Below are 23,132 nucleotides of genomic sequence, written 5' to 3'. Positions count from 1 at the left end.
ACAAGCGCCGCAGTGCGACTCCCACGATGTGGTGCAACTCTCAAGGATGTAGTTCCCGTTGACTTTACACACCAGCTGCGGTGTAGGCACGGTTTCGCCCGGCGTATATTTTCCCTCTCCCACACGGAACCCAAACGGCACCCGCTAAAACCCTCCAGCTCCCCTGACTCCGCGCTCGTCCTAGCTGTAGCGGCTACTCGCACTGGCGCTGCCGCTGTAGGAGCCGTGTCTGCTGCCGCTGGACGAACGCGACGATGTCTGGCGAGAACGGGAGCGTGAGCGGGTCCTGCTCCTTCTGGAACGAGAGGCACAGGTTAACAGCGAGACCTCATCGCAGAGCATGGTACAGCGGATTGAGGTGGAGATCGCTTCCCCATAGACCCTCGGAGCCTCACACCACCAAACATCCATGCGTCTACGCAAAGATCGCATCTGTTCAGCATTACAAACTGTTGGGGGAAGTGCTGTTCATCTTCTTCTACTGTATGGTGAGGGGTAGACTGGTAATGTCTATATATTCATGCTGAGGTTGGTGAATGGAGCGAGTGGATGGTTTCAAGAGTATCCTGGTGAATATTTGAAATGCTGAAAGCGAATGATTGAAGCGGCCAGTGAACTTTGGTCGTTGGGTTTGTAGTGCAGTGCAACAACCACTGCATGACCTCTTTGAACACACAAGCAAGTACAAATTCTACCATACTCACATACACCCATTCAAACAATGCCATAACAGCTACTCACATGCACAAACACACACACATAGCCACGGATACAGATTCAAACACACACACTTGCATTCACACACAGCCAGTTACATAAATCCTCCCCCACCCACAAACTCGCGTACCCATGAGCAAAGACAAAGATCCCCTGTGTAGCTTGAACAGACTGCAGGGTCAAGTGCTATTAGCGAGCACCTATGAAGGCAGGCACGGCAAACAAGGCGGTGGGTGGCCAGCACCACGCGATGTTTACACACTGCAATAGGTACTCATTTGAGGCCGAGTCGACCTAGGGGAGGCCCAAAACCAGTTCAGAAAATTGTCACTGATGTTGGCCGTGAGTGGGAATCAAATTCGGGTCACCGGGTGTGCAGTGCAGCACGCTAACCGCTGCGCCACAGCTCCGATGAACAAAGACAAAGATCCCCCGTATAGCCTTAACAGACTGTAGGGGCAAGTGCTGTTAGCGAGCACCTATAAAGGCCGGCACGGCAAACGAGGGGGTGGGTGGCCAACACCACGCCCGGCCGCCTTTGTCTCCCTAGTGGCAATGTTTATACATCACACCAGATACTCCTTTGAGGCTGAGTCGACCTAGGGGAGGCCCAGGGCCGGTTCAGATAATCGTCACTGATGTTGGCCGTGAGCAGGAATCAAACCCGGGTCGCCAGGTTTGTAGCGCAGCACGCAAACCGCTACACTACCGCTCCCCGATGAACACACACACACACCCAGACACGCTGCAGACAGTATTGACGATCGGCTGAGCGAGTTCAAAAGTTGCTCTGCTATCAGTGTGTGATGTGGAAGCGCGTGTGGAGGAATGCGTCGTGCCATCACGCACCGTGACCTGTCGCTGTCGGAGGTTGAGCTGCGGCGGCCGCGACCCCGGCTCGTGCTGCGGTAGCTGCCGCGGGAGGAGTAGGAGCGCCTGGGGAGAGATGGTGCGAGTCAGTCACGACCGTGCACACGCACACAAGCACGTGACCAGGGGCGCGGGGGGGGGGGGCAAAGACAAAGACTCCCAAATACTGAACGACAGGAGCGTTTGCTCAAGCAGCTCTTACCTTGTAGCTACACACTAATATTGTGTGTGCTAGACTGATCTACATGGGTTCAAAGCTTTGTTACTGGGGAAAAAAAACACTTCAAAGTTACAGTAAAAGAGTCCACATGGGCAGAATCCAGGAACATCACTCCACCGATTTATTCAAATATATGGGAGTAATGTTACATCGATGTCACTACAGAGCAATAATGGCGTGCCTCTAATTTTGAAAGTGTTTTCCTCATTCCTGAAGCTTCCAACTCGTGCAGAACAACTTGGGACACATTGTAGGTGCTGATCTAAAAGTTAAGAATTATTTGCGTTTTGTGTCGTCTTTTTTGTGCTAAACCTGACATGGAGTATGACGGGGTATCTCAAAATGAGAAGAGTATTTGGGGGGCCATGACCACGAGTGTGGGTGGAGGTAGATCCTGCTGATTGGGAATGCAGTGACTATACTAACCACTAGATTAGTGGTTCTTAACCTGGGGTGCACGCACCCCCTGGGGGTGCGAGACATGCCAGATTTATTTAGATGGTAAATCATCAAAACACAAATTAAGCACGGGCAAGTTATTTTTTTTTATACATATACAGTAATTTTGCTGTGACGGTTCCACCTGAAGACAGAAGCTTGTGTTGCCTCCAAAACGTCGTGATTTAATTTATTTATTTTACTTTTTACCTACGTGACTTTACCGAAAAAACCAAAGAGTATGGACCCTTGCAGTCACGTAAAACTTCAAATCTAGAATACAACTACTTCGTTTCATCAAACCTATGAATATAATAACATTATCATTTATTTATGATTGAAAACCAAAGAGGTACAAGGCTGCAGTAAAGGTTAATAACCACTGCACTAGATGAAGATATTTATCAATTCTCGTTTTTACCACCTCACTTGTATTGTTTAAATAAAATTTCATCTAATTAGTAAAGCATTGTTCACTTCATTGGCATAAATGTAACACTAATAATTTCGATGAATGTTAAATAGGCAATGTCACAGGCATGATTCTATACATGTATAATTATCGTAATGAGCAATCATCATGGCCATGCCTACTAGCCACCATGCCAACGCTGCCATGTAGATATCACCATCTTCAACACTTTCTTCATCATCAACATTCCCTCTATTACCAACTTCATCAACCTCTCATTCATCGCCACCAATATGATAATCATCACCAGAACCTCATAGATGTCAGGTACTGTCTTCAGGTGGTTTGGGCCAAAAATCATATCTGCTCAAGCCGAGCTTGAGAGTGATATCAAGCTTCAACATTCATGAACCTGGAGACATAACTGGCATGGGTGACCCTTCCCATTCTCTTTGCTCATAATGCAACGGCACAACCACTCGCTCTTGGTAAGAGCAGAGTGCAATGTTGTTTGTCTACACAAATGATCGGAACAGTGCGTGCACAAGCTAGCCTGGTGTTAATCATTATCAAAGCGCTTACATTACTTAAATATGCAGAGCGCACAGGGCTTTGTGTTTACAAGACCAAAGTAACGACTATGTTGGATCACAATGTGCACTGTGGACATGACAGCAATGCACATGGGCCGTGGGACATCACTACAGGGCCAGATCAATTCATGGGGCTCTTTTAAAGGTGTTCAAGCCCCAGTTTGCCAACAATGGCTTTGAGTTAACAGGTCACATTGGCGCGGTGCAGCTCATGAGCATGCCGTGCGGTGCTGTGGGCGCTTGCCAGTGTGGTGACAGCGTTTTCCAATTTACATGCTGGCATTCGTGCTATGTTGATGTGGGTGCTGCCAGTGCATTCGGTGACTGTTGTCACTCTGGTGTGGTGGCGGCTGCTGCTGGTGGTGCTGTGGTGCCGGTAATTGACGGGCGAGTTTTAGCGAGAACTCGATACCTCGAGTGGCTGCGGCGGCTGTGGGAGCGGCTGCGAGACCGTGACCTCGAGTGGCGGCTGTACGACCTGCGGGGACAGCGACAGGCGCGCGTTGGAGGAAACCGAAGTACCGAGGGGAAAACCCGCCACTCGCATAATGGAGAACACGCAAAAGATCCTCTGTACAGACAGGTCAAGGATCCGCTTGCTGTCCTGCCATCTCCTGGACACTCATATGCCAGCAAAGTTTGAGAGTTGCACAAATCTCTACACAATCCTTTAACCCACACCTCGAAAATGGTGAATTACAAGCCACCATGCAAGCTTAAACATTTTTTTTTCAAGAACTAGGTATCCCTTTGGTTCTTTCGGTAAAGTCACGGAGAAAGAAAATAAATTGAATAATAGAGTCCGACGTTTCGATTGCAACACAAGCAACCGTCATCAGGTAGAACTAAATTTGAGAGAGAGACAAAACACAGACACGGAGACACACAGACAGACACACAAGCAGAGAGAGACAACACAGACACACAAGCAGAGAGAGACACACAACATAGACACATTTATCCGTTTTGGGGGGTAATGTAATTACATTCACGTCGCGCTCCTTGTCAGTACCAGGGTCCCCCCTCTGAAGCTAGTGTAAGTATGTTGAAATTATTTCGCACCGTACGTGGCCACCTATGCTAATCGGAGGTGCGGGATCCAAGCAGTGGACCGAATTCTGCGAGGACCAACTTTACGAATCCTGGTCTCCCCACCGCCACCAGCAGCACTGACGTTGGGCCCACACTCTGGGTTCTACAGCTCAACGTCGAGGGTCAGATGGCAGCAAAGTATAGTATAGTCGCAAGGGCTAAATAATTAAATCTACCCATGAACAGTTACAATTGCCACAAATCGCTTTGGATGCGTTTTGACGCACATTACAAGACTGTTTGACCCACATTGAATCTGCTTCGTCTATGGAAAGAAACAAAATTAGCCAACACCCTTGGACAGTAGTCAAATTGAACATTGCATAACGAAAACCTTAACTTTTTTTTACAAAGGTGGCAAACTGTGCATTAAATGCCAGGAAAATTACATCTCCTGATACCCCCACAACAAGTACAGTGTGTAACCGCAACAGTCCGTATTGCGTCCTAGCCACCGTTTATTGCTTGTTTGCTGATCAGCGATGGTTGATAAAGGGGTCACAAAAGTCTGCAGCTTCACGAAGCAACAAGAAGTAGCTTAGTGGACAATTATACCTGGAAAGCATATTATTACCACGCTCCAAGATCCTACTACCCACTTTCTCCACCTGAACGGACCCCTCCCCCTCCCACTTCACCTCCTGCGGCGCCGGTAGCTGCGGTCAGAGCTGGATAAGCTTCTCCACGAGCGAGCGTGGCTCCAACTCCTCCGGCTGCGTCCCCGCACGCGTCTTCGGCTGCTGCCCACGTGGCGTCGACCCGACCTGCACCACGCCGGGAGCGACGTGACAATTCAACAATTCGCTCCTGCCCAAGTCCATGAACTGGCTCTATACGGGGGTCACAATCTGATACAAAAAAAATCTTTAGCATAGAATGCGCATGTAAACTCTCCAGTGTGAATCTATAGCGGTGTGTCCTTCGTGGTACAGTGACGAATGCTCTGCGCTATGAACCTGCCTATCCTGAGTTTGAATCCCAGCTACGGCTAATATCAGTGGTGATGTCTGAACCAGCATGGTCAAGTATTGATAAACAACCCCCATAACGAACATGGCATGGCGAGGCCTTCATGCAGCAGTGTATTAACAATGGGTCTTTGTTAAGTTTATAAATATATTGCGATATATAATTGAATCTAGACTGGTATCTATGATGAAGTGAATATTTGGAAACTCCGGTGGTACAATTCTATATTCAGTTGTGTTACTTTATAGAGGTATAAATCTAGACTACAGGTCAGCGGTCGGTAACCAAAATAACAAGAGACAATCTTGTTCGAATTTGGTAAAAAACTAAATATTTCACGAGCCGCAATTACATGTGCATAACGTCACAAAGCAGTCTTTAAAGAGCCGCACGCGGCTCCGGAGCGCAGGTCGCCGACCCCTGCTACAGGTGTTTCATATGTACACAGTGTGGGAAAAACAATGAACATTTATAATGGATTCATGTAAGATTTGATGTGGGTGTATGTTGATGTATGTTAGTGGACCTAGCCAAGTCCCTGCTCTCACTCAGGTCTACCAACTCACTCCTCTCACCAGTATACCTTCTCTTTCTCCTCGATGGCCAATAGAATTCTTATTATTGCTCTATTAACTGAGAAACCTAATTATCCCCGATTACAGTAGTGTGATTAATCAACAGTTAACTGTGTGTACTTTTAAGTAACCGCTCTACGTATGCTCCCTAATTCTGTGGTTATCGTGCTGGAATCCCAAATTGGAAGTGTGAATAAAAAGCCTGGCTACGGGTCAACTCAACCCATTATCCTTCTGGGAATGATCAAATTAGAACCGCTTTGTGAATGTGGATTTTGCAAGACTGGCTCAGAGCCACCAGTGGAGGGGAGCACCTCACCACACCATCCACTGGTTTTAGGTGCGATCGTTTTCCCGACGGCCGGTTCTTACCCGTGCGAGGATCTGGAGCGGCTGCGTGATCGGCTGCGAGAGCGCGACTCGGAGCTGCTGGAGCGGCTGGAGCGCGACGCCCTGCGACTCCTGGAACTCTCACGACTGCCGCTGTTCTGCCCCGGCCGTCGTTGGCGCCGCCTCGAGCTCCGCCTGCTGCTCCGCCGCTTCCTGCCATCCCTCTTGCCACTTCTACCGCCGACACTGTCACCGCCGCTTCCTCCGCCGCCACCACCGTCGTCATCGTCGTTGTAATCGTTGTCTTCCTCGTCGCTGGAGCCGTCGCTCGACTTGGCTCGCGGTCGCTGATGTCGCCGCTGCTTCATCGTCTTGCTGAGCTCGTCGAAGAGCGAGCCTGGCTTCACCGCTTTTTTCTTGATCATGTCGAGAACTTTCAACGAGTCTTTCCGCGAGGATTCCCTTGTGGACGCTTTCTCCCGGCTGGGTGCCGCGGCTCCACTGCCCGGCACTGGCTTCACACCCACTCGGGGGGGCTGCCCACCCACGCCGACCACTTTGTCCGACCGAGTTTCGGGTTCCTCCTTCACGCCAGCACTGGCTGAATTGGCGGGCAAGTTGGTCACCGCCACTTTGGGCGATATGTAAATCTTTGGTCCCTCCACAGGTTTCCATTTCAGATTGCCGACAGAAACCATTCCACTGAGCACGGCTTTTCCGCCCGCGCCAATGCCGGCACGCGTCTTTCGGTTTGCCCTCTCCGCCTTGGCAGTGGCGACAGAGAAGACCGCTTGGGTTTCCTTCACAGGCTTCCACTTGTCCGATAAAATGGTGGACGCCACTGCCCTCATCTCTGGGACGGCGTCACTGATGACATACACTGCAGGCGAAGGAGTTTCTGGCTCCAGATTGATGCCCTCCACCTGGAGGGCAGGTACATGAACCTCCACCACGGACAACGACACATCCTCATCCAGGCTCATCGCATCCTCCTCTCTCTCGTCCACTCTGTCTGCTGCTTCTGCTTGTCGCTCCTCCGTCTTCGCTGCTGCACCCACGTTGGCGGCCGTCACCGTTTTCGGCTGCTCTGTGACAGATTCGCGTGGAGTGTCTCTTGCATCTCTGTGTCCCCTGCGAGGGTCCACACACGGACTGCTCGCGTACTCTCCGGCTCCCTCTGCGTCTGGTGTAATTGCGCGTGGTGACGAGCCTTCACCAGCAAGCTCACAACCGGGCTCAGGTGTCGTCTTGGTGCACAGGGAGACACTTTCGTGTGGGTCCGAGGTCTTGGCCGGTACGTTCTCTGCGGACATTCTAACACAGGTGGCCGTGGCGTGCTCTGTAATGTCCTTCAAAGGTGACACGTCCATGGGCCCTACCTCATCTGGCATGGCTACATTCAACTCCGTGAGCTCATCAGCTGCCTCCAGTTGATGCACACACTTATCCGGGTCTGCAGTTGCGCCATTTACGTTTTCAAGTTTCTCAAACTCCTCAACAGATTCGTCAATCGGAGGTGTCAATGCTGAGCGTTTCTCTTGAGTAATCTCAGCAGTCTCTTCTACAGGGGCAACTGCACCGACAACTGTCGGTGGGATGCCACCTCCACTTTCAACGCGCACGTCCGTGCTGCTCACAGCCTCAAGATGGGCCACTACCACCGCCGCCGCCGCCGCAACTCCAACTACACCACCACCGCTATCAGCACCACGAGACACTTGTTCGATCACCATGTCATCAGTTCTGCCCTCTCCTCGACCCTGTTTGTCACTGGTGCCAGCTGCTGTGACCAGACTGTCACCACGCGATTCTTCCACTTCTTCCTCCTCTTCCTCCCCGTACTCGAGTGGTGGCTGCCAGTGAAACGTTCCCTTCGGTTTTTCTGCCAATTTTTTCTTCCTCTTCTTTTTGTCGCCATCTTTTTTCGAATGACTGTCATGTGCTCTGCCCTTCTCGGTGTTGCCCACAGGCTTTGGGGCGGGGCGCGCCCGGGTATTCTTGTCGCCATTGGAACGGGAGGGGCACAATTCAGCTTGGCCTGAATCTGCGCTCGCAGAACTGCCCTCCCTCTCGTTCGTTGCCTTTTGTTGCTTCTTGCGGTGGGACCTCTTCTTCTTGCTCTTTTTCTTCCTCAGGCCTTTCGGCTTCTTCCTGCGCTTGAGGCACGCCACCCCACTGGAGGCGGAGTCCACGTCGGACGGCCGGCTTGACAAGCGTGAGAGCTCCCCTTCGGACAGGGGAGGTTCCTTGGCACCACTCACTGCAGGCCGCTGCGGCTCCGTGGGCTCGGCTCGTACAGCCGCACGCCTGGAGTCTGAGGAGGACGTCGAGCTGGACAGAGAGTGGGCTTTGTAGTCAGGGGACCACGAGTGAGACGGAGACCTGGAGCTGGCACGCGCGTCCGATCGCGATGGGGACCCCGTCCTGGAGCGTGACGAGATGTGGAGCTCCTTGCACATGGAAACGGAGGAGGAGCGTGATCTCGTCTGCGACCTGGATGCGGTCTTCACCCTCGCAGGACTGTGCTTCTCTTTCATGCCCTGCGCTTCCTCTATCAGCACCTGTCCATCCAGTTCAATCTCCGACTCCAAGGCGACGCTCTGCTTCTGCGGCGCTTGCAGGGCCGTCTGCTTGTCGCCCTCGACAGCCAGCGGAGGGTGCCAGACAACGGAAGGGAAAGTCGCGGCACTGCCACGAGACTCTTTGGTGTTGAGATAAGAAGGCTTCCAAGGCTTTTGCCCCGGCTTCCAACGCGAGGGCGGAGGGCTGTCACTCATGGGGGGCAGAGGTGCCGCAGGCTCATCCGTCGGCACCAGCACGGGCGCCAGCACCCTGGCAATCTCGGCTGCTTTGACAGCGACGGGGTTTTGGGGAGCAGCTGGCCGTGCTGTGGAGGGGGCCACCCTGGCCCGTGAACCCGAGCGAGAGCGCGAGGAGTAGGAGGAATGGCCGCGGGGAGAGTAAGATCGCCCGCACGACCGCCTCCGCGAGTACGACCGCCGGCGCGACCTTGACCTCGACCTGGAGTACGAGCGCGACCCCGTGCTGGAGCGTGACCCGCGGTGAGCCCTGGCGAAACGTCTGCGGCTCGAGTGGAAGCGGCGGGGTCTGGTGGAGGATTGTGAGCGGGACGGCGAGCGGGAAATGGAGCGTGACGTGGAGTAGCTTCTCCTGCGAGACCACAGCCGGGAGCTCGACTGCGAACTCGAACGTGAAGAAGGTGATAAAGACGTGGAGCGTGACCTTGAACTCGAGATATCTCGTGACCGATCCGAGAGTGTTTTACCGGTGGCGTCGCTGGATTTCTTTAAAACCTTGGAATCTGTTGGGGTTTGGAGAAGGGGCTGTGAAGTCTTTTTTCGGTTGTCAACGGAATCGGACCTCAGACTGGACTGCGAGGAGGGTGGCTCGATGGATTTTGCTGGAGATTTTTCTTTCTCAGAATCCTTCTTGTGTTTTTTCTTCTTCTTGTGTTTTGCCTTTTTGGTCTTTTTCTTCTTGTGCTCTGGCTGGCCGCGCTCCTCCACATAGCCGTCGTGCGACCAGGGAGATGGGGAGCGGTGCTCGTCCTTGCGCTCGTACTCTGCCAGCCTGAGCGCACGCGACAAGAGAGTCACTCATGTCCACCCTCATGTCCATCACAGCTACATCACTGTGAAAGCTCACAGCTTAATAACAACACCACCAACACACACAACACTGTAAACCACAACACAATATCACTTCCACTGCACAACACCACCAGGCACACACCATCTCTACTGCCACACTGGGCTTCCACTACAGAACATCGCTACATGATACCACCACGACCACAGAGCAACGTAGTGTCACCACACTGTACCACCATACACCACCACACTGCCGATGAGAAACTTTGACGCATGCTGATGACAAACTTTGACACCTCACTTGATCACACAAGACTCCATAATGAGCAGTGCCAAGTGCCAGCAGCCACCACATACTTGTCACCCTTAGCCCAGCGGCCCTGGCTGCTCTGTGCTGGTGCCGTGTTCCTTGTCTTGTTCATCTCCTCCCTCCAGTGCGGGGGGGTCTCGCTGCGCCAGCTCTCCACCTCGCCAGCGACGGCCTCCGACTCCGAGCGGGAGCCCGAGGGCGTGCGATAACGCTAAGCACAGAGAGGGCAGCGTCAGGGACCGTGGCAATGCTACGCACGCGCAGGGATACACAACACTGTCAGGGACTGCGGGCACTCCTGCCACAGTCTTAAGGCACGGCACTGACGAGATTGTCTGGAGAGGAATGTTGACCCGGCGATCACTCACCATAGTGCCCCTTCCCTTGATCTTGCGGCCAGACTTGGAAACGGCCGGCTGGTGTTGGGTGGGCTTGCCCCGGCCCGGCAGGGCGTCACTAAGGAGAGGTCATGGTACGTTAACCATCACGACAGTGAATCGCACAGTGGTGCAAGGCATTACAGGTGATCATGGGTGTGAGCAGGTGATGCATGCCCATGGTCCAGCACTTTGAGAGGTAATGATTGGTAGATCATGCTCAGATTTGTGAATTTCTCAAACCCATTGGGCTGTGGAAGTGATACGAAAATACCAGTACAACAACTGGGTTTGTGAACTGTCTGTTCAGACCTTTGAGTGTTATCCCCACCTATGTGTGGTTTTTCACAGGGTACTCTGGTTTCTTCCTCTATGCAACACTCATAAATGAAATTCGCCCAACATCCCAAAGCAGAAACCTCCTTAAAAAGTAACGTGAGGGTTTGCAGGTAAATACATTACATTAGTATTCTTACAAAACTGGGTATAAAGATTTCCCACCAAATCACTAGGCAATACCTATGTCTTGCCACACCTGCTCCATAATAGTGTCGATGTGATTAAGCTTGGCTGTGCAATGCACAGGTCTTGTCGTTGAGCAAAGACACGTTGTGGCTGCGTCAATGTTAGGATATAGCTTCGAGTTAAGTGTTCATTTGCGGTGGGGGGTGACAAGGCGAGTAACATCTGTTAGACATCACAAAGGTGTGAATGAATGTAAAAAATGCAGCTACCAGTAAAAATAACCATGTTGCCTCTGTTGAAGATGGACAGTTCTACATTCCATGAGCTGTTATCTGCTCTTATGGTTGGGCTCTTGCTATGAAGTACCAAAACTTCTGGCCTAATGAATAAAAAATTGCTCAATTTGCAAAAGTGGATCCAAAGAAAGGATGCATTTAAAAAATATATTTGTAAAAGATTTCACAACCTAAAAAAACATCACCATTGGATACAACAAATTTGCCCAACTTAGCCACCATATGTAAGATAAGTTCTAGCTCAGATTGGTTATAATTGAGGGAAGTTAGTTTAGTAGGGATATCTACATGGACAATTGGGGCAAAAATGTTTCAATTTCTGGCCCTCTATCATGCATTTATGTGTCGTGCTTTCATGGAGTGTGGGAAGGTGGTTGGCCAGGTGGGTGGCTGGGTAGGTGGGGAGATGCCTGGGTGGGTGGTTAGGTGGATGGGTTGGTGGTTAGGTGGATGGGTGGGTGGTTAGGTGGATGGGTTGGTGGTGAGGTGGATGGGTTGGTGGTTAGGTGAATGGGTTGTTGGTTAGGTGGATGGGTGGGTGGTTAGGTGGATGGGTGGGTGGTTAGGTGGATGGGTTGGTGGTTAGGTGGATGGGTGGGTGGTTAGGTGGATGGGTGGGTGGTTAGGTGGAGGGGTTGGTGGTTAGGTGGATGGGTGGGTGGTTAGGTGGATGGGTGGGTGGTTAGGTGGATGGGTGGGTGGTTAGGTGGAGGGGTTGGTGGTTAGGTGGATGGGTGGGTGGTTAGGTGGATGGGTGGGTGGTTAGGTGGATGGGTGGGTGGTTAGGTGGATGGGTGGGTGGTTAGGTGGATGGGTTGGTGGTTAGGTGGATGGGTTGGTCGTTAGGTGCCTGGGTTGGTGGTTAGGTGGATGGGTGGGTGGTTAGGTGGATGGGTGGCTGGTTAGGTGGATGGGTGGCTGGTTAGGTGGATGGGTGGGTGGTTAGGTGGATGGGTTGGTGGTTAGGTGGATGGGTTGGTGGTTAGGTGGATGGGTGGGTGGTTAGGTGGATGGGTGGGTGGTTAGGTGGATGGGTGGGTGGTTAGGTGGATGGGTGGGTGGTTAGGTGGATGGGTGGGTGGTTAGGTGGATGGGTTGGTGGTTAGGTGGATGGGTTGGTGGTTAGGTGGATGGGTGGGTGGTTAGGTGGATGAGTTGGTGGTTAGGTGGATGGGTTTGTGGTTAGGTGGATGGGTGGGTGGTTAGGTGGATGGGTGGGTGGTTAGGTGGATGGGTGGGTGGTTAGGTGGATGGCTTGGTGGTTAGGTGGATGGGTGGGTGGTTAGGTGGATGGGTTGGTGGTTAGATGACCCCATGCCTCGCTCACCTGCTCTTGGGCTTGGAGTTCCCCCGCAGCAGGAAACTATTCTGCGGCACGGCGGGGATCAGGTCAGGCTGCACGGTGCGGCGCGGACGTCTCGGCGACGACAGCTCCTCGTCGGAGCTGCGGCTCGACGAGCTTCACAAACGGAAGCGGACAGGCGAAGAGCATCATTGACAGGGACTGCTGCACTGTGTTGCATCCACGAACACAGTGTCTAGAAATACTGAGTTAATTCACGAGTGGAGTGCTCCTGTATATCCGTTTTCATTAACAAAACCCCACTATTTCCATGAAGGCCAAAGCCAGTCCGTTTATGGTGCAGTAATTCTGCAGTTGACTTTCAGTTATTGTTCTCAGATTTGTGTAGGACAGGCCGGGATACCAAGCCTATGTATCTAGAAGAACTGATTATTTTCTGGGGGGTATTTTGATGTAATACGATGTTTCAAACTCACCAACTTCGCCATTAACACTGCCCTGCAGCACAACAAAAAAATAGGCAAAAATTTTGGCCAACCGCCTTTTTCCAAATGTTGTTGCATGTGTTTTTGCACCACTGCTAAAGTTGTTCTTTAATTGTTTGAGTGGTGTGTTGTACAATTGTTATCGCTGTACTGGGAATATTGCACTTTTAATCACTGTCTTATGTAAAAAAGGTGTTTATTCGTGGATGGATATGAAGGTTTACTTACCCTCTTCATGAACGATTGAAATAAAAAAAACATAAAAACTACTCTTAGTAATATTTCCACTTCTATACAAAATTCACAAAATTGGCCTATATTATATGAGGACATGTTTACTGTACATTCACAGCATGACAGTGATGTCAATATCAATGTTTTTGTAGACACGTGGGCATTGACTGCAAAACGAGTGACGAGCAGCCAATAATTAAATCAGTGCCTTTGTAAATGGTGCAAATTTAATCGACAATCTGGATAATATGCACATTTATAATTGAGCGTGAACTGTACTAGTGCTGTGAAGGAAACAGTAGCTGCTGGGACAGAGAGAAATGTCGGGGAGGAGTAGGGGAGAGACGACCAAGTACCGTATGTGCGATAGCTCAGACACACAATCGATGCCGTCACCCACCTCCCGGTGGAAGATCTCCGGGACGCCCAGTGCGCAGGCCTCGGGCGCTTGGAGTCTGCACCCCTGGAGGCCACGTCCTCATCCACCGCCTTGCGTTTTCGCATCCCACCAGTCCCGCCCGCAACGCCACTCCCCCGTTCGGCCTCGCTGTCCGAGTCCGAATGGGACGAGGCCGAGCGGGACGAGTGGCGGTCGCGGCTCCCCGTACGGAGCCCATCGTTCTCGCCTGTTGGCACACGGTAGCGAGCGTTTGAGTCACAATGTCCGGTGGACCTCGGGTGATGTACGTGCCGACGTCACAAGGCTATCTTTCCAGAATATAATTTCCAGGAGGCTCGAAACGACAGACCAGCATGTAACCGACGTGACCTGCACCTCGTAGCTGCTCGTTGACCTCTCCGCAATGCACCACGCGAATGTCTGCGTACGGGAGGCTGTTGGCATCCGTCTTCTGGTTCTCAATCTCCTTCAAGAGGTCCTGGCCGGATAGGACGCGTCCGAACACGACGTGCTCTCTGCGGCGAAAAAAAAGTGATCGTGTCCTCGGACTGTTGACCGTTTACTGAACCTACAACATATGCCCCCGCGTAATGCATAGGGAAAAGTGATCTCCCTCCCATATTAGGAATAAGAATTTACAGTCCTTTGTCAATCCACTGCTGGATGTCTCCAGCATGCCGGCCTTGGGGGTGAACCAAACTTCGCCATGCTCGTCAGTGTCGGTTTATTATGAGGGAATGGGGACCGCGGACAGGTTTAGATATCACTCGCCACTGAATTTAGCTGTGCCCAGGAATCAAGCTCAGTTTGCTGGGATCCAAGTGTCATGCGCTAACCACCGTGCCCCAGTTCCACACCCTGCAGTCTTAGCATGATGCAAATAATTACGTAATTTATATAAATGGGAAAGCACCACCGAGTCTCAAGACTATTTTTAAGACTGTCCTGCATTGGGACATTTGGCCAATTACATGAATTAGTATTTGGCATGTGAGAAGACAAGACTTTACTAGACAATATTAAATATTTTAATTTATATAGTACCATAATTACTAAAGATTATAATGCTCAAAGCTCCGCACAGAAGCCAATATTGTATTGCCATGTACTTGCCACATCACAGCCGAGCCTATAACACCTAATATTCTGAACTAGCTTCACACCTAATTACTATGCAGGCTCAACCTCTCCGATATCTTGTGAGATTGGCTAAATTACGAGCACTTTCCATAAATGCCAATGGTCATTCGAAAACAGGTGATCATACAGAAAAGTGACTGCTGTATTTATAGGTTGGCGTCAAGAACAAGGCCAAAACATTTAAGCTTCAGCACAAAATAGAGCAAGTGGCAGCGCACTGACCCGTCGAGGTGAGGGGCCGGCTTGGTGGTGCTGCAGTGGTCAGTCAAGCGTAGACCGGATCAACACGGGCACACGTGCGCGCGTGCGGTGGCGAGGCAGGGTGTGTGGGTGTCAGTGCATGCGTGTGAATGGAGAGTGGCCACAGAGCACGTGGGGAGGAGGGGGAGGAAAAGAGGGAGACAAACGCACAGATCAACTCTCCGAGCTTTCGCCTCCAGCATCGCACGGCACAAACGCGGAGACGTGTCCGATAACTCACGAGACAAAACGCAATTTGGACCGCGACCGTCATCTACAGGTGGAATCGACATACGAGGTTGAGCGGAAAGCGCCCCTGCCTGCTTCACACAAGCCATCCGTTTCCGCGCTGTGCTGCATTACAGCTTTTAACGCCGCACGCCAAAACACATGTCCACAACGCCGCATCTGGTTCACCGCTCCATTGGATTTATTTTTTGCAGGCTACATTGCCACCGTGGCTACTGAGTGACGTCCGAAAATGCGAAATCCATTGCCAGTTTAAATAAATCTGTAACGCATTAGTGCACAGTTGTGTAATGAAGATGACGCAGTACATTAACTGCTGAAAACAATTTTTTAAAAGTGCGGATATCGGAGGAAATGCAGCCAATGCAGCGACGCGGGAGTGGAAGGCATGCCAGCCATGAGCAAGGGCTCAAGGGGCGCATCTCAGCTGTGACATTTGCTACTGATTAAGAGGGTCACCGAGGAAAATGGAATTTCAATGTCTGGAACTGAGAGGAAACTGCATCGGATCGGTGTGAAGTCCTGTACATTACCTTGATAGCAGAGGGGGTAACAATGATTCTGCAAATTTTACACAAAAATGGCAAGAGAGAAATTTTAACACCAGAAAAAAAGTGTTAATGTAATGTAAACATTTGCACACATATTCAAGTACAGCAATCGTAAGGTACAATTCCTGACAGAAATTCAAAAACTTAACATAGTCTTGGCTCCAACTCAACCCCCACAGCTTGTAATGGCACATTCCAGCTCTTGGAAAAACGAGTTGATGTGATTTTTTTGGAAAGCTGTCCCTTTCTCAGATTAAGCCAACATACCATTCTAACTTTGACAGCAGGAAGCTGAGAAACCAGAGCTGGCATACTCTTTGGTTCTTTCGGTGAAGTCACGTAGGTATGAAATAAAATAAATCACGACGTTTCGGGCGCAACACAAGCATCCATCATCAGGTAGCTTTCCCACCTGATGATGGACGCTTGTGTTGCGCCCGAAACGTCGTAATTTATTTTATACCTACGTGACTTTACCGAAAGAATTAAAGAGTATGGATTCCTGCAGTCACGAAAGCTTCAAATCAAGGCAGAGCTGGCATGTTTCTCTTTCACGCTGTGGAGTTTCAGAGGAACACCACCCAGTAATGCACAAACTAATCTACTCCACAGCTTATCAAATGCCAATTCCAGGGGCCCACACTTCGCTGGTGTTTTGTGTGAACCGATTTATACATGAGCAAAGCAGCTAAAAACCTATAAAAGAGAGTGTATCTGGTATATATTTACCAGGCACACGTGGGTATATAACAGGTATTTCAAATATTCACTGCCGCCTGCTGCGCAAATGTCACTATTCAGGATCACAAGTCCATGAAATTAAAAAAGATTTACAACCTCAAACAGCCGTGGGCTCATACTGAGGTAAGCCATATACACTTGAGGTGGTGTGGCCAGAACCATGCCCAGCAGTCTTTGTCTGCCTAGTTCTGTTTAACACCCTTCACCCCACTAAAGTAAAAGCTAAGGGGAGGTCCAGTACAGGTTTAGATACCACTTGTCACTAGTGTTATCTACCCATGGCCAGGAACTAAACCCAGATCTCCGGGGTTGCCGTGCAATGTGTGAACTACTGCACCATCGCTGAACAAAGACACACACTTGTAGGCAAATTTGCCCACTGGTTACTGGTATCCAGTTCACGTCACACATCAAGCAACTGTGGTTTTGCAGCTACAGAGTTCAACTGTGGCAGGGCCCTGGAAATGGTGTAAAGCAACACGGTTGGATCTACACGATAGAAGACAACTGTTAGTAAAGCAAGATATCGGTGGAAGAAAGACGAATAGTTGGTACATAACATACAATAAACAACGTGTACAACATAACATCCTTGTGGCAGCTACATGTCTGGATCCTACTGTTTGCCACCATCTCATTTTACTCAAACCTTGCATCTGTTTAAGCCAAGGAAACCATAACAGAACAATTATTGAAGCGCGTAATAATCATCAGTTCATGAACAGAAAAGACACACAAAAGAAACACCTTTAAAATTACCAACTTCACTTTATAATAACAGGAACCATCTGGCTGGACAGCCAGCTGACAGAAAAGTCAATCAGCCAGCGAGCCAGCCAATTAACGAAAAGGTCAGCCAGCTAGTGAACTAAGGAGCCATCCAGCGAATCAATTAATGGGCCAGCCAGCTAGTGATCAAACGCTCCAAACCGCCAATCAACTAGCCAGCTGGCTAGCTAACTAATGAGCCAGCCAGCCAGCTGACCAGTCAGTTAGTTGCACAGTGCCGAGGCCAACGACTAGTGGGGATGGCACCAGGCCCACACGCTGGGTGTGGCCACATGGCCACGAGCCACATACACCACTCACATGAAGAACTGGGAGCCATTGGTGTCCTTGCCCCTGTTCGCCATGGAGAGCAGAAACTCCTGGTCATGCTTCAGTTGAAAATTTTCATCTGTGTGCCAAAATAAACGTGATTGTGTCAAAAAAACAAGTCGACTGAGCCCTGACATGTTTAAAAAAGAAATAGTAATGCAATTCTGTCCATTACTACAATCATTTCCCATTCTTAATTAGGTTACAGATAGGTCTATCCTTCTTCTCCATAATTTAAAGTATTGACATTTTTTAATGGAAACATTTCACAATTAATTTATTCTAACAAAGGTCATCGGCATAGCAAGCGCGCTAATAAAGACTCGTCGATCCAATATTTCAAGAGACTCAATTAAACGTATTGTAAACGTTCAAGCCTTAAGACAAAATTGGCACTCGCAAGTGTTAATTTGGTATTTTTCGCATCATAAGAAGTTGCCAGGCAGATGACCTAGTTAATGTTGAACATGTTTAAACCTACCTCTTGTTCAAACATCATTTTTTTGAGAACACAGTTTTTTGTTATGTGCTGTACTCACCTTGTGGAATGCAAAGAACATCGGTCTATAAATAAAACAATAAGTTAAGAGTGTTCAGGTGAAACAGGCAGACAGATGTCAGAGGTGCTAAGAAGTTTCCACCTAACACAAAAGCTACCATCGCTGGTAATGGCCTTTAGACTGTGCGCACGCACCAGATATTAAACACACAGCTGAGGATATGCACCGACCAATACTAACATACATCCATTTCATTTACGCTAGCGCATGTGTTGTGTGCATAAGTGAGGATAGGAGATGTTTTGACAGTGTCAATTGCAGCCAGCAGCTGTAATGGAGCAAGGCAAACTCACCTTCAAAGAAACCGCCGTAAATTGATTCGCCACCTCTCCCATTGCCTGCAGACAATGGCAATCCAAATACATTTTCTTAAAACATTGTAATTATACTGTACATGTACAGCCATTTGTTAATCCACTGCTGAATGAATGCCTTCCCACCCCCTGCAAGGATTGGGAGCTATTTTACCAAACACAAACGCTCGTCAATGTGGGTTCGAGGCAGAGCATAGATGTGGGCGCATAAAAACACAGTACAAAAATGTGTTTTGATGCACTGCCCTCTCTTGCCCACCAGTTGTAGCACCTATTATGAACAGCAGTCATTGGTAATTAGCTTTGACAATCTGATGAGTTCGGGTGCAATTCGGGTCATTTGGTCATAGGCAGGTCTTTGTATAAGAATAAGAACAGAGTGAAGATTTGTGGTTGGGCGACTCAAGAATTAGGGTACCAAGCCAGCACTGATAAGATCTTGGTTTCATATCCAGATTCAGCCAACCTGTGGTTAAACTGGGTTATCAGGTATCGTCAGTTTATGGTCTCACTATGGTCAGCAATGACTGCACAAAAACCTCATGACATGAAATGAGGTCTTTCACTTAATTTACAAAGGGATTCAAGTTTCACTGTCATGTGAACGACATTGCTCGATAGCAAAACATGTTGGAAAGTGTTTCGCCTAGATCGTGAAGAGATTACAATTGATTTTTAGTCTAATAATGACTACGATGTTGAAACCAAAATTGGAATAAAATACAGAAATATATCTCTATTAATGGTGTTATTGTAGCCAATGACTAGTAGATTGGCAACGTGGACAATGATAATGGAAAAGTAACAAAAATGTGCAAAGAAGCATGAGATATGCATGTTTGAATTTGCAGAGAGACAGAGATGGCAGCACATTACGGTAGATACACAAGTTAGAGACATATTGGCTTAAGAAATGTGGGCTTGGGCAGGACACGTCGCTAGAAGGGAAGAATTCTGTGGTTGAGACTAAGGACAGAGTGGCAGTAAAGGAGGAAATTTGCCTTAGAGGAGATCCACCTCAGAGATTGAGAGATGAACTCCGCTTGTGTGCAAGTGCTAGATGGATTGTCACATAACAGGACCATGAGATAGAGCCACAGCTTAGTGAGGCCTTCATCTAGCAGTGGATACATTTCTTCTGATGATGAACGAATGCAAGATGACAATATGCCCACTTACAACAAAAAACACCCCTCCAAGAAAACTCACCCTCGCTGAAGTCACCACCCTGCACCATGAAGTTCTTCACGATGCGGTGAAATGAGGTGCTTCGAAAATGCAAGGGTTTCCGAGTAATTTTCCCAATTCCTCTTTCACCTGAAGGAATAATTTGCACTTTTTATGACAAAAATTTTTGAGAATTAAATGTACAACTTGAAAAAAATTATGACTTATGACTGCAAGAACATGAACAAAAGTAGTGGTTTGTCACAGCATCATCAGGAATGTAACTTAAGGGTGGCAGTTATTCTCACTGCTATGCAAAGGATGTAACTATCATTACCTGTGCATAGACATCGGAAGTTTTCACAAGTCTTTGGGCAAACGTCAAAGAACAGCTCAAACACGATCCTCCCAGCTGTTGGTGGCACAAAGCAAACCGCAGATGTTTAACATACTTTTCAGAGAAAGAAATAACAGAGGACCCCTATGCAACTGGTTGACACCGAAATGCAGTGATATTGTTCTGAGTAGGGTGCGCTTACCAGGGATTCTGTTGATGGCGATGTCAAAAAAGCACCTTGGTCTTTGCTTCATACCCATGACTGACCATGTGCGTCACAACCGCCAAAGACACTCGACGTCCTAAACTTCCAGAAAAATAAAATATCCTTTACGGAATGACACTAGTGAATAAGCAACATCAGCATAATAAAAACACTTTGCGCACAGAAGATTTCACGACTTAACATCTGTGCGCACGCACTTGGACTAAACACAGGCAACAGAATCGATAGCAGGAAGTTATCTCTGACAGTGAAGGGGAAGTAAGGGTCTTGTTCATGTGTACGCATTCTCTAACGGCAGGTCAGGCCACGAATAGACGGGGCCAGCTGTTGGTAAGCGTCAGCCGTGAGAACACCGCGAGCCCAGCGAGTGCCATACTCAACTATTATTGTGGCAACATTTACCGTGATGCTGTCTGATCCACAGAATGGTTTGACTCGATTACAATTTCCGATTTTAGTTGTAAATGTGGGATATTCAAGAGTAGAATGTGGCTCAAAATAAAACAGTGCTCCCAGAATGCTTTCAGTTTGCAGTGACTGCATGGCAGTCAACTCCCATGTGCACTCACAGAAAAACAAGTGAATCAAGTTGCTCCCTGCTAGAATTAACTCAGCTGCACTGTCCTTTAGAGTTTGACCACATAATCCTTAAGCATAGCGTGAAATGGTGTGTACAAAAGAAAAAGATCGTTTGGAATGTTGTGTTTAGTAAGACGGAATGACAAGCCGTACCTATGTGTGAAACTTGAAGGGGCCACACTGTCAGAAACTGTCCATCGAGGATGTATTTTGGCAGCACTGTGGTATCTCTAGAATACAAGGATGGAGAAGCTTTAATAAACGTATTTTCTACAAAAGAACTTCAAGCTGTGGAGAAACGAGTGACAATAGCTGAGAAACGAAGGTCAGTTCACAGTTTCTAGGAAAATGCAGTTTTTCTTCAAAATAAAACATACATTATGTAAGTGTGTAATTCCCCACAAACTTTGACTGTATAGATTTGGAAGATATTTTTCTTAAATTATCGAGTGAAAAACATTTATTTACTTTTAAAAAGTTGACTACTTTAAGATACATCTTTCCACGACAAAAGCCTTTCTGTAAGACATGTATAAGGGTGAAAAGGCATTGTATAGTGCATCTTTTCTCATGTAATAAAGGGAAGTGAAATTAAATATGCATTTTTTCTTCCCAAAAACACGTTTTGCAACTATGAAACGTTCTGTGCAAAGTGCACTCCCAATAATGAACCGAGCCCTCCACCAATTCAGTATCGTAAACATATTTCCCTTCACATATATCAATTAGCTCATGTAAACATTAATTTATCAGTAAAGAAAACGGTACGCCGTACTAGAATTCAAAACTGTTTATCTGGTAAAGCATCAGGGTCCTCAATCGTAAGCTCTTTAACACAAAACAATGCCCAGGATGGCCGAGTCACATCACCATCATCACTATCAACTCTTCAAAGTGAAGACAATTAGAATTCAATAAGAGAAGCGAGCCAGTCTGCAGCATTTGATGCAATGGTCCACCTTCATGAATGTTACAAGTCAAGAGACCCCGGCATGTGACTGTGGAGTGACTCCCCCGCCCACCCTCTCCCCCTTCTCAGCCCACTCCGCCAGCACCACAAACTCACCACTCCCAACACAAACAATCAACAGATTCGTCAGATGCCCGGTACCGTTTCAGATAATCGTCACTGGGTGTTGGCCGTGAGCGGGAATCGAACCCGGGTGGCCAGGTTCATAGCACAGCGCGCTAACCGCTGCACCACCGCTCCCCACATTATTCCACGGTCCCTGGTAAACATTGAATTGTGAGAACGTTTCCAGACGGACGACAGGCTGACAATGACCGGTGGTTAAAGAGTCCGTTGCCTCGCTACAGCAGCAGTGGACAACTGTGCCGAGTTTTAGCAACAAGACGAAACCTCCCCCCACGTCCCCACTGTACAAAAGTGAAGGCCCAAAACCACTGCCGCCTTTTTCTTTACCTCCGTCCGAACACTCGGCGCGCCTTCCCGCCCCGCCGATCCGTCAAATTCACGACGAGACAGCCGAGCTGGCTGACGGCAACCACCTCCGGTTTATCGGGAGCGAGCGAGGGATCGATCAGTCGATCGATCGACCTACGACGGAGAATTTGCCACGGTCCGAGGCGGTTCGGTGATGGCCTCGCAACGACCACGGGGAGGGGCGAGAGGAGCCGTGACCCCGCCGTGACCCCACGGTGACCCCCCTGACCCCTCCCCGGAAATCGCGCGGCACCGGAAGCCGTTTACGCGTGTGACGTCACCTACCGTTTTTTTTTTCATATATTGAAATATATAATAGTTGCTTATTGTGAAGTGAGATAAAAACGTGGGATTATTTCGGGGCGATTGTAATGCGGATTTTAAAATAAAATATCAGTTTTGCTCGGTCATGTCCGCGCTGCTGACGGCAGCGTTACTAGGCGCTTTTAATTTTCTAGAGCGCACACGCGCGCCTCGCTTCGATTGGCCCGCGAACGTTTACGCAGGCGCCCAAGCGCTGTAGGGAATACAATTGTTGATTACGTCATCGCCCGCCTTTGGGGTGGGTCGTGGAGGGGGGGGGTCGGGGGGGGTGGTGGAGAGGGGGTGGAGAGGGGGTGGAGGGGGAAGTCGGGGGGGTTGTGGGGGGGGGGTTGTGGGGGGGGTTGTGGGGGGGGGGGTCGGGGGGGTTGTGGGGGGGGGTTGTGGGGGGGGGTCGGGGGGATTGTGGGGGGGGGGTCGGGGGGGTGGTCCAGGGGGATGGTGGAGGGGGGGTCGGGGGGGTTGTGG

The 23,132-nt window shown here is 49.3% G+C and overlaps 1 protein-coding gene across 6 annotated transcripts; it reads right to left on the bottom strand.

The window, feature by feature from the left end:
• Nucleotides 1–57: 57 nt before the first annotated feature.
• PPIG (peptidylprolyl isomerase G) lies at nucleotides 58–22,558 on the bottom strand. 6 transcript variants are annotated; one of them, XM_078867945.1, is made up of 18 exons: nucleotides 22,323–22,558; nucleotides 21,053–21,127; nucleotides 20,297–20,396; nucleotides 20,095–20,169; nucleotides 19,800–19,907; nucleotides 18,570–18,614; nucleotides 17,708–17,795; nucleotides 15,060–15,089; nucleotides 14,073–14,212; nucleotides 13,698–13,923; nucleotides 12,603–12,734; nucleotides 10,506–10,593; nucleotides 10,185–10,348; nucleotides 6,259–9,807; nucleotides 4,981–5,106; nucleotides 3,663–3,728; nucleotides 1,567–1,653; nucleotides 58–295 (listed from the first exon to the last, which is right to left on the bottom strand). In XM_078867945.1, the coding sequence occupies exons 3-18, from the start codon at nucleotides 20,352–20,354 to the stop codon at nucleotides 181–183; spliced, it is 5,097 nt and encodes a 1,698-aa protein (XP_078724071.1). In that variant the 5' UTR covers nucleotides 20,355–20,396; nucleotides 21,053–21,127; nucleotides 22,323–22,558; the 3' UTR covers nucleotides 58–180. The 6 variants fall into 6 exon arrangements, with proteins under 6 accessions (XP_078724071.1, XP_078724080.1, XP_078724099.1 ...); XM_078867954.1 differs by lacking the exon at nucleotides 21,053–21,127; XM_078867973.1 differs by lacking the exons at nucleotides 20,095–20,169; nucleotides 20,297–20,396; nucleotides 21,053–21,127; nucleotides 22,323–22,558 and adding an exon at nucleotides 18,256–18,280.
• Between the last annotated feature and the right edge of the window lie 574 nt (nucleotides 22,559–23,132).

This window comes from Lampetra fluviatilis, chromosome 2 (assembly GCF_964198595.1).
Source record: "Lampetra fluviatilis chromosome 2, kcLamFluv1.1, whole genome shotgun sequence".
Taxonomy (NCBI): domain Eukaryota; kingdom Metazoa; phylum Chordata; class Hyperoartia; order Petromyzontiformes; family Petromyzontidae; genus Lampetra; species Lampetra fluviatilis.
Note: the sequence above shows the minus strand (reverse complement) of the source record. Positions and strands in the feature narration are given on the sequence as shown.